The 11,670-nt window shown below is 35.7% G+C and overlaps 1 protein-coding gene across 2 annotated transcripts in view; it reads left to right on the top strand.

The window, feature by feature from the left end:
- The first annotated feature begins 6,402 nt into the window (after positions 1-6,402).
- Positions 6,403-11,670, top strand: part of Rrp45 (exosome complex component Rrp45) — a 48,403-nt gene continuing 43,135 nt past the window's right edge. The window contains exon 1 of one of the 2 annotated variants that reach the window (XM_089108071.1): positions 6,403-6,657. In XM_089108071.1, coding sequence (XP_088964197.1) covers positions 6,592-6,657 — 66 coding nt within the window. In that variant the 5' untranslated portion in view covers positions 6,403-6,591. The remainder of the gene's footprint in view (positions 6,658-11,670) is intronic. The other variant, XM_089108069.1, reaches the window with a different exon arrangement.

Genomic DNA, 11,670 nt, shown 5'->3' with positions numbered 1-11,670 from the left:
ATGGCAAGGGTTTTAAGATATGCCCTGGTGGCATAAAAGAACGATTTTGGCACAATGTATTATCTATTAATTATTTCCTTTAAGAGCAGGGCACTTCGTATAGAAGAAGTTGTCTTAGAAACTTCGAAAAGCGCTCATTCAATTTGAAATTGGAGTGGCTTGTGCCCTTTTTAATATTCGAAAGTGATTGGAAGGCGACTAACATCCCTTCCACGCCCACCTTTTCCTGAAACACATCCAATAAAAATTTTGAGATTGCCATTTTGTGCAGCGTAGTTGATTTCCAGATAGAAATTATGTTCTTGAGGATAGTCCCCCACAGCCCTTACGGCAAGGGTTTTAAATTATGCCCTGGGGGCATATAAGGTTTTTTTCATAGAAGGCGTTATCGTAGAAAGTTTAAAAAAGGCTCTTTCGATTAGAAATTCAAAGGGCTAGAGCCCTCTTTGATAGTCGAAAGTGATTATAGGGTAACTAACCCACCTCTCATGCCCACCTTTTCCCTAAACACATCTAATCAAAACTTTGAGGTAGCCATTTTATTCAACTTAGTTTTAAGTTTTAGAAATTAGGTCTTTAAGGATGACAACCCCCCTCCCCCCACAGTCCTCAGGGCCAGGGGTGTAAAATATACTCTTGGGGCATATAGGGTTTTTATTGAAAGTGTTGAAACTTCAAAAGGGCTCATTCAATTGGAAATTGAAAGGGCTAGTGCCTTTTTTAATAGTTGAAAGTGATTGGAGAGTGACTAACGCCCCTCTCACGCCCACCATTTTCCCAAACATATCCAATAAAGATTTTGAGATAGCCATTTTCTTCCACGCAGTTCAAAGTTGAGGAATTTACACCTTTGAGCAGGACACTCCCCCCACAGTCTTCAGGGCAAGGGTTATAAGTTATGCCTCTGGGGGTATTTTTAAAAGGGTGTGTGTTGTTAAAAATTACTGAAGATTTTTCGCCAGCATACAAATAGCAGGCCAAACTATAAAGACTTAAAAAACAAAAAGATTTAAAGTATTATTTTCTTTTTCCCTGAAAAGACTTTTTCCAGAAAATAAGTTTTTCAAAGAAAAGTAAAGAACTCCATTAAACAAAAAATGAGCAAAACTCGTAAACTTTGCCATAGTTGCTTGAATCTCCCAATTCCAGGAGATTCATTAGATTGTGAGATATCCCATAATTTAAATAATGTGCGAGGCATCCTCAACAGCTTCTTTGGTGTCTAAAAAGTACATTTGGGCATATGAAGTTGGCTCAATTTCACCTTCAGTAGTTTGTGACGGATGTGCCGCTAAATTGATATTGTGATAAATTAATTAAAAAAAACTTTTTCCACAAAATAAGTTTTTCAAAGAAAAGTAAAGAACTCCATTAAACAAATAACATCAATCAAATAATCAAATAAAATAAATAAAATCAAAATAAATAAATAAATAAATAAAAAAAATAAAATCAAATAATCTGCCAAGCGTGGAACAACCACAAATCAGCATCGATAAATAAATGAAACCCAAAACGCACAGAAATTACTATAAATAACCGAGCCATAACTCAAAATGAGCAGAAATTCACATAAGTTGGGCGCAAAACCCCTATGCCTTCCCAAGGCCAAAACAAAATTTTCACTTTACTGAAAAAATACAAATGAATGTGCATTGTCAGTTTAATACACATATACTGATAATTAGTAATCAAAATGTTAAAATTATTTGATTTATTAAAGTTATAAAAGTAAAAACATTTATATGCTGCATTTACCTACGAAGATTAAGAATTTGGTAGATAGCACGTCATTATTTTCATTTTCTTTATTTAACCGAATGGAAAATTGTGGTGCTATCCTTAAAATGACTGAACGGGTAGGTACAACCGCTACATTTACCGACCGAGATTAAAATTACGGTACACGTCATGTCAGTATTTTCATGTTCTTTATTTAACCGAGTGAAAAAATTTCGCAACGTCCTTAAGTCACAACACGAGTCGGTAAAACCGCAGTGTTTATCAACCAAAATCGAGATTCCGGTTGGTGACATGTCAGTATTTTCGTGGTCTTTATTTAACCGAATACACAATTTTGGTGGCGTTGGAAAAATCACAGCGCTTCGTGCTTCGATTCTACCGACCCCTTTTTTTCGAATGGTCAAAAATATTGGAAGGAGGCGTCCCACCCCCTCACCCAATGCATGACGGCTCTGCTTGTCACTGGACTGGTTTGGAAGGAAATTCTGCTTGTTAGAACAATGATCAAGTTTGACTCATGAAAAAGCAAAATGTAAGAAACTTGAGTAGCTGCAATTCTTGACAGGAAACATTTCAACGTAAGATAGGCAGCATCCAACTTGTTCTTGCACTTGAAGGTAGTTTAAGATAGCATAAGAACTCTATGAACAGGCGCTATAAGGGTTATTATACATCAAACAGATCTTAGTAATAACTTGCAAGTAGGGAGTTAGAAACTTATAGAAACTCTAAAAGTAAAATAGCAATTAATCCATCAAAAGAATTGACTGTTGAATCTTGTGATGCTGATTCAAAAAATATAAAATTTATTAAGTTTATGCATGCCCATCAAAAGCTACAAGCATGAAATATTTGACTGATTTTAAAAAAAGGAAGAAGCACCAAAAAAAAAAATCCAACACTCCAAATTAAAATCACACCATCAGATATAAAATAGTAGAGATATTTGCAGTAGATATTTCAAACTTCGATCTAAAAAATATGATATTACATATTTTTCTCGGAAGAAAGATTATGGATGCATATTTGTTTACTTGTCTTTCTCTTTTGTTTTCTCTTGGAGTGGTTGTTTCAGACTAGTGACCCTTGAAGATCGGGAGAGGGCTGATTCGAACGGGAATTCGATTTTTTAATGTCATTTTTTAGTAATTAAAAGATTTTGCAATGGAAACGTGGCCTTTTCTGTCATTTTTAGGCACCAAACTGTGAGTTTACCCCAAATAGGGCCAAACTTGCCATGGAATGACAATTCTGAGATAGGAGATTAATTTATGAGTATCGATAAATATGTATTGGGCTTCCCAGTTGCAGAGAAAGTAATGACGGAGTGTGGGATCCAGTAGCAGATCCAAGATTTTAGGAACGTGGGGGGGGGGCGGCTCGTTGCGAAAAAGTCCCATTCTAAATAAAGCCTAACGTACCTACTGATGTTGAAAAGTATATCCTTCGGCTTCTATCCGTCATTTATCTGTCACTTCTGTAAAGTTATCCACAGAACCACATTTATAAACACTATCAATATTATATAACAAGTTCTCGCCTTCTTTTTCGACTATTAGCAAGTCCATCAGTAACACTTTCTACACTTATGAGAATATCACTGCGAACATGAAGAAGGGCAAGTCCGGTGAGTTTTTCCTTCGTCATTTTATTTCTTAGCCACATTTTTAATCTAGACAAGGTAGAAAAACTACTTTCAACACACGCCAAACTGATAGGTACGGTCGTGATGATCTGAAAGAGCGTCGAAATATTTGTGAAAATTTCAGCATTACATTTACGTTTCTATAAAGTTTCCCTCGTACTTCAGGTATTCTACATGACCTGTGCCTAGATTGCTTTTTCTGAGACGAACTCACCGAGCATTCCATACTGTTGCTTCTCCGGTTAGGGCAAATTCACAAACCGATTGAGAGGGTAAGCCGATTATTGATTAGTTTCGCGCTGACAAGTCATGAATCGTAAAGGGAATTGTTGTTTGCCCGTTTCCATGCAAATTGTTTGCAAAAACATACTGAGCTAATACGATTCCAGCGTCTCAACGATAAATGTCTTTCTCAAGTCTAAAATAATCGTGTCCAACAAGGGAATAAAAGCTGAATGTGTATAATATTCCTCGTGTGAATAGAATGCCACATTAATTTGATTCGTTTGCTTTCGCTATCCTTGTGACTGTTATTTTTAAACGTAGCTCAGTTGCTACTGTACTTGCCTCATCAAATGTTTTTTGAACTCCCTTTCACTCTTCCGATGCTTGACTTCCAGCTGGGTGATAAGGCCCTTCACATGGTTTGCTGCAGACGCAAGGTCCAAGCACTTCTTCTGAAATAGGTGATTGAGTGTTAAGACCAGTCCAGATGTGTTACTAAGAGTGTAAATGGTTGCTATCAGATCGTAGGATGTGACTGCAGTCAATAAGGATTTGCCTTTCGCAGCAATTGTGCGTTCTGCCCAGCTGCTAATGATCCACGGTTTTCCACGATTTTAGGGAGCTCTACCACCAACTACATTAAGAAATCCTCTCTTTCGATCCAGCGCGTTTCACATCTTCGGAATAGCTGTGCCTTCATTAATCTGGTTAAAACATAACTGCGCTTTTTACAAGCACCAAAAAAGCAACTATTTCATTCATTAATACGATGGAGTTTCTAATGATCGGGACAGAAGAAGTTTTTGCTATAGAAACTAGTCCGTGGGTCCTTCTCTGCCAATAATTCTCCATCATGTCAATGGCCACGAAGAGTATAATGTTCTGTCGACTCAAGAAAATAATTGATTCAACAATTGGCTTCAATCTCGCTCTGTTTTCCTGCACTTGTTGACTGCTTTATTCGTTTATAAGGCTGAAATGCTGGTTTCAGGGTTATTATATTTTAGAATTAAATGTGTATCAGCGTCACCTGAATTGTGGTCGTACTGATTATTTTCATGAGGCACCAAGTCACCGTTTTTTCTTGTTAGCTTAGCAAAATGTCACAAGGGGCTTTTTTTACCAACTTTTGCAATTGATTGGAGCCTCCAACCCCTCAGACGCTGAAAAAAACACAATATTTACAGAAGAAACCCTTCATCTTATTTGACAGTACTAGCCAATGCAAGTCTTCCAAGCGAGTACGATTGAAAAATCCTTTTCGTCCCTTCCCTGCTTCTTGTGAACTGGATAGGGGAAGCTGTAATTTTATGGCAAAATCCAAGGATTCTGAAGCAATTGATATCACGTACGATCATCCGATTTTTCAATTCTGACGATATAGCTTCCGATATTATTTTCGCAGAAAGTGCTTGTGTTTTTGATTTTTGGGCTACGCTTGGGTATTCCTTAGACCTTACATCCACCTATGCCTCCAGAGGCACCCAGGGCATCAAGAAGGAGCCGCCAATCTTTCCACAAATTTGCTGCTGCCACTATATCTTCCCACTGAGGTTCGATTGAGGTGTTTAGGTTTCACAGATCTGTATGGTACGTTCGGTGCTTGGTGTTTCTGGGTCTGCCTCTATGACGTGTACCTAATGGTTGCCAGAGGAGCACTGCGTTCGGTAATCAGGGATTGTCCATATGTGATACGTAGCAAAGGTATCTCTATTTACAAACTCTTATTACATTTGTCACTAGAGCCTGACCCGTTTTATCACGGATGGATTGGCAGGGCATCCTCTGCTTCCAATGGATGTTCTGGCGGTCTACTGAATCAAATGCCTGCTCAAAATCAATGCATATCATATAAATCTTTGATCACCACTCACTATTTTCTTCCGTCAGTAGCCGTAAAGTAAATATTAGGTCTGCACAAGAACGGTTCGGTCTGAATCCATGGTGCTCGCCAAGGAGGTGTATTTCGATTAGTGAGCTGATTCTCGTGTGACAGAGGAATTTGCTGTGTATAGAGAGCAGGCAGATCCTGCGCTAGTTGCCTGGAAGGGCTGCGTCCACTTTCTTGAAGATCCTCACAAGGGTATCTCACAAAGTTCCAATCAGAAGGTATTTTGGCTGTCGTCCAGATTGCCGCCAACAAGTCTGTCTCCAAAAGTCAGTCATGTGGGAACTGTCGTTTTCATCGTTTCCGTTGAAATTTGGTGGAAATTTGCTGACATTAATGAATGTTTGTTGAACAAAATTGCCTTATTCCAGGGAATCAAAATTAATCGAATTTTTTTCTGGCTTACAAATGTAAAAAAAAAACTTCAACAAATTATTGAGCAAAAACAGGTAATGCTTGAAACAATTGTGATTAGAGAGAGGGTAAGTAAAATATTTTAGAAGTCCCATTTCTTTGTAGTCCCAGTTAGAGCTGATTTCTTGGAGTAATGCTTCATTATACCAGCACAGTAGCCTTTCAAAAAATCAACAACATACAGTGTGAAAAAATATTGTGAATAATATGAATTAATGTCTCAGGAACAAAGAAATATTTAACGAGATGAAGAACTATTAGTATAAAAACTTTCAAAACTAATTTATTGCCCTACGAGTCAGTAGAAATACTTCACCCTTCAACACAGCTATTGAGCCGTTATATCACATAAACTTGCAGCAAAAAAAACGGAATAAATTTGTTGATCCACGCATAAACGGCCTTTGTTTATCCAAGATTTTAATCCTAAGCACCTGGGGGAGTAGAGTCTATGGTAGTGAACATACAAGATAAGAATTAGATTTTTAATTATACCTCTAGCAAGAACGACCGTTTTTGCGTGAAATTACCATCAGTGGGAACCAAGGGTCACGCAAAAACAGCCGTTTTTGCTTGAAATTGCATGGAGCTAGAACACTACCTATTTAATTAGACAAAAAAAAATTTCAAATAGAATAACTTTACAGTATATCCTGACAGTTCTACTTCCACAGAAATGAGAAAAGAAGCCCTTTCGAACAGTCAGAGAACATTTACAGTCAAGACAGTTCGTGAAAATAAGGTACAAGTTAGATTTGATATTGAGCGTTATCCTAGCCAAGTGGGTGGAATGTTGGACTTGTAACCCTATATCTTTTGATACAAGGGTTAAGTCTTGCTTCAACAAATCCTTTGGCTTGTGGTGGGGGTCAATGGTCTGACTCTGGAAGCTTATCTGCTGGAAGCCTGGAGAGCTTACTGTTAAACAAATTGGTATAAACGTAGGAGCCCAGCTGTACATAAGGACACATGTTAAGGAAACAATTCTTACTTCATAATAGGCTATGTAGAATAATCCTGGGGTAAATTTTTGGAAAGACAACTTTTCTTTGGCATTCTGGAAAAATAGAGATGGGTTTTTGGACCATCCCTCTTTTATTATCAAGCAACAAAAGTTACATTTTTAGAATCTAAAGAAAATCAGCTTTCTGTTAATATGTGAATATAACTGAAACATTGAAAGGATGTATAGGCTATGTCAAAATTTGATAATTGGTAGCCTATTTCCAAAAAGAGGTGCCTGTAGATAAGTCAATAAACTGATAATTTTAAGCATTTGATCTTAAATAATTTTAATAATAACCATATTGATGCATAGGCTAGCTTAAGTTTTTAGCTATTCATTGATAGGGCCTATATAGAATTCTTCTCAATTTCTCTTTGGTAACAAGGTATGAAAGTTTTAGTTTTACATAATTTTGCTCAATTGGATATTGGTTTTTTATCCTATTCTCTAGGTCATGAAAATTGTTTATAAACAAATGCCCAAACAACATCTAACCTAGCTTAACCTAATTTGTCACTATTTGTCTATTGATACGTTTTTGTGAGAAATAATTAGATGGTACTGATGGTGTTGAATTACATATATAGTGTATTTAAAAACAGAAAAATGTTAATCTTCCATGTTTATTTTTCATGGATTCCATGAAATCCATGTTTATTTTTCAGAATTTTGTTAGAAAAAACTGCACACCAGCAAAAGAAGTGAAGATAAAGGTTCTCCCACTGCAAAATGTATTAACTAGGACTATTCTGCATATTATGAAGCAAAAATTGTTTTCTCAACCTGTTTCCCTATATACAGCTGGGCTCCTAGGCTTCAAAGAAGTGAAAATAAAGGTCCTCCTGCTGCCAAATGTGTTAACTAGGATTACTCTGCTTATTAGGAAGTAAGAATTGTTTTCTTAACATGCTTCCTTATGTATGGCTGGGCTCCTAGGCTTATACCTCAATTCCCATATAACATCTGAGTTTCAGATGCCAGGTGAGGTGGAAAATACCTGGTCCTGAATTGCTGTTGATAATGACTGACTATAGTCTTCTTTAAGATAAAATTCTTGAAAGGCTACTTTTTGCTACCTTGGATTGTGGTTAGGTTAGGGAAATAAGACTTTCAGTAATGAATCCAGGGTAAAAAACATACTCTAGGAAGGTGTTGTGAAGAAACAATGTTAGCCATCTTCTGATTTTTATGTCTTAGAAATTTGCCTACTTGTTGGATCTATACCTGTTGAAATTGTGACAAAACAACATAATACCTTAATTTTTCAGTTTCTTTTTCTCAGGTTTTAGTTCTGAAAATGCAATTCCTGTTATTTGAATAAAATTTTAAGCCACATCAATGTTTTTTTTTTCTTTCTCAATTCAGAAAATGTATCTGCAGATCTTTGAAACCTCATAAATTAAGATTGAGTAAACTTGTGAAGCTTAAAATAATTTTTTTGTTATTCATTTAAGCAAAAGATCTATTTTGCAAGATTTCACTTTTATAAAACAAAGAACTTTAGAAGTCATCAAAGGTCAGTGCCCTCTAGAGCAAGATGGAGTAGACATAGGTAATTCAAAATACCTTCCTAGGACATACTTTAATCCACAGTAAAATTTCATTTTTCCAACCTAACTACTTTCCAAGATAGCAAAAAACAAAGGGTTTAAAATTGAATTTGCAACAGAAAAAAAAAATGCCATATTGGGATTCAAGATGAAATTCTGATTCTAGTAGTAAGTTTTTTTCTTAGCTATCCAAATACTCTATTAATATAGTTGTTTACCCATCACCCCCCCTCCATCAGGAAATATCCCCTCATGGCTGGTTGGTCTCCAGTCACTTTATTTAAAAAAAAAATGACTAGAACCCCTAGTTTCCAATGTAATCAGCACCCTCCAAAGTTTCTGTAACCATTAGGTAGAGATAAGGATGACAAATGGGGCAGTCCCTTCTATACAGAAAAATTCTGCTTATTTTGGGGTTGAATGTTACATCAATGTTGGGGTTTAATTATACATCAATTTCTGCCTCCACCCTCCCCTCATATCTTCCTTAGAAATGGTTCTGTATTTATGTGAAGGTTCAATGAGAGCTGCTCAATGATAATCACCTAGATAATCCGTGAAAGTTTCCCCTTAATACCCTTAGCTTGCATAGCATCAATAGTTGCAGCAGTATTACCAGTAGTATTTATGTATCACCTATATCATGTATCAGTAGTATGTGACCTAAATCACAAGTCACTATGTGCATTCAGATTGTCAAAGAGCTTATCTTAAGAATTGCTTTGTGTATTAAGTTGTAACTCTCAGAGAATGCTAAAAGGGGAAGATCTATTGACAAAAAGGTAATATGTGCACACTACTTCTGATACCACTATCACGGCTACATTTACTAGTTCTACTACTACTACTACTACTATTATTCCAACTACTACTTTTACTGCAACTACTTGTAAGGCTAAGAGCATGAAGATGAAAAATTAAGAAAGTATATGAATATACAGGTTATCCAAAGACATATCAGTATTATCAATGTCATAGCAATGGCTTTTGTATTAAGTTGAAACTTCCAGAACATGACAAGGGGATGTTCAACTGACAAAAATGCAGTATGTTAGTGCTACTGTAGCTATTAGTACTAGTGTTATTACTGTTAATACTATTACTAACCCTAATACTACTGCTGTAACTACTATTACAACTATACCTAAGAGTAGCCTATGAGTGTGAAATTTTCTGGGAATTATAGGGGGGGGGTACGCTGAACTGGATCACAACACGTTGTCTGTATGCAGGTTGTCAAAATGTTGCAACAGCAATATTTTAGGAACAGTTTTGTGTGTGAAGTTGAAACTTCAGGATTTGTTGTGGGAAGTGATGAACTAATCAAAAGATAGTATTTTCATCATAATACTACTGCCTCTATTCATGCTGCTACTATTTTTACTACTGTTACTACTATAATTGCTACTAATGCTAAGGATACTACTATTAATTCTACTATTACTACTGTTACCACCAATGCTACTGCTACTAAAGCTAAGGGTATTTGGGCAAAAATTAGGCAGTATTGAAACTATTGAACTAAATTGAAATACACTGTCCAAACAGGTTGTCAAGAGGATGTATCAGCAACGCTCCAGGAACAGTTAATGGTATTAAGTTAAACTTTTACTGTGTGTTGAAGGGGATGCTGAAGAAAAAACCAAAGATGCTATGTGCACACTGCTATTAATGCTGCTACTGTTACAACAAGTATAGCTACCATGCAAGCTAAGGGTATAAAGGTGAATTTCAAGAAATATTTTGGCAGGTGTTGAACTTAATCAAAACGAACTATGATCATGTAGATTGTCAAAAGGGTGACTAAGCAATATGTCAAGAACAGCTTACATTATTAAGTTGGACCTTTCAGGTTAAGTTGTTGCAAATTTTGAACTAGCCAGAAGACACTATTGTATACTTTTGAATAATACATCTACAGTTACTGTAAGTAATAACACTAAGTACATTAAGGTGAAACTTTTAGGAAACGTTTAAGGATGGGCGGGGGGGGGGGGGTTAAATTAAAAAAAAAAACAAAATTAAAGCGGGCTTTCAAAAGGGCATATAAGCAGTATCATAGGCAGCACTGCTCTATCATAGCTAGTAATAGCATTAAAACCTTTAAAGGAGCTAATTTGATTGGAAATTAAAAGTTCTAGTGCTCTTTTTAAGAGTCAAAAGTGGCAGTCCTCTTCTTTAGCCCATAATTAAAAAAAATTTTCAGTCAAAATTTTGAGACAACCATTTTGTTCAGTATATTTGAACAGTCCAGTAGCTATATCTCTAGTGATATTGGATATTTCAACCCTCCACAGTTATAAAATTTGCCCATTACGTTTTAAAACTAAATTTTGCTTTAAAACTGAATCAAAAGACACTGTGTGCATGGTGGTTGCCAGCAAGACATCTCAGCAATATTCTAAGAACAACTGAGGGCATTAAGTTGAAACTTTCAGGGCTACTACTATTGCTACTTCTGCTCTTACAGTTTACCTAAATCAAAAAAGTGTATGTGTATCCAGGTTGTCAAAGAGCATAGATGCAAGTTTTTAGGAGGGGTATTAGTTTTATTTATCAGGCTAACTAGTGGAGGTACAAAACTACATTTGACAATACTATTTGTGTCAAGATTTTCAAAAGGGTGTATGTTGTTAAAATTGATGGAAAGGTTTCCAACATACAAATAGCAAGCCAAACTATGGTTTTCTACAGAAAACCTAAAAGATATAAAAATTTGTTTTCCTTTTTCCATGAAAAAGACTATGTCAATAAAAACCAAAAAAAATTAATTTGAAAAGCTTTTTCCACAAACTAAGTCTTTCAAAGAAAAGAACTCCATTAAACTAAAAATGAGCAGAAATAAAATTAAATAATCTATGTATATGCTGATATTTATTCCTTAAAGTCTTAATAATTTTTTATTTATTAAAGATAAAAGGGTGAAAACATTTGAAATGTTCTTTTTTTCAGTAAAGGCCAAATTAAGCTTTGGCCTTGAGAAGGATTGGGGGTTGTCAAACCTACTCATGGAAACTTTTAAAGGAGCTAATTCGATTGGAAATTAAAATTTCTATTGCTCTTTTTAAGAGTCAAAAGTGGCAGTCCTCTTCTTTAGCCCATAATTGAAAAAAAAAAGTCCAGTCAAAATTTTGAGACAACCATTTTGTTCAGCATATTTGAACAATCCAGTAGCTATATCTACTGGTTTACGTTTTAA

Source organism: Artemia sp. Qi Xiang Cuo, chromosome 2 (genome assembly GCF_049724085.1).
Source record: "Artemia sp. Qi Xiang Cuo chromosome 2, ASM4972408v1, whole genome shotgun sequence".
Classification (NCBI taxonomy): domain Eukaryota; kingdom Metazoa; phylum Arthropoda; class Branchiopoda; order Anostraca; family Artemiidae; genus Artemia; species Artemia sp. Qi Xiang Cuo.
Note: the sequence above shows the minus strand (reverse complement) of the source record. Positions and strands in the feature narration are given on the sequence as shown.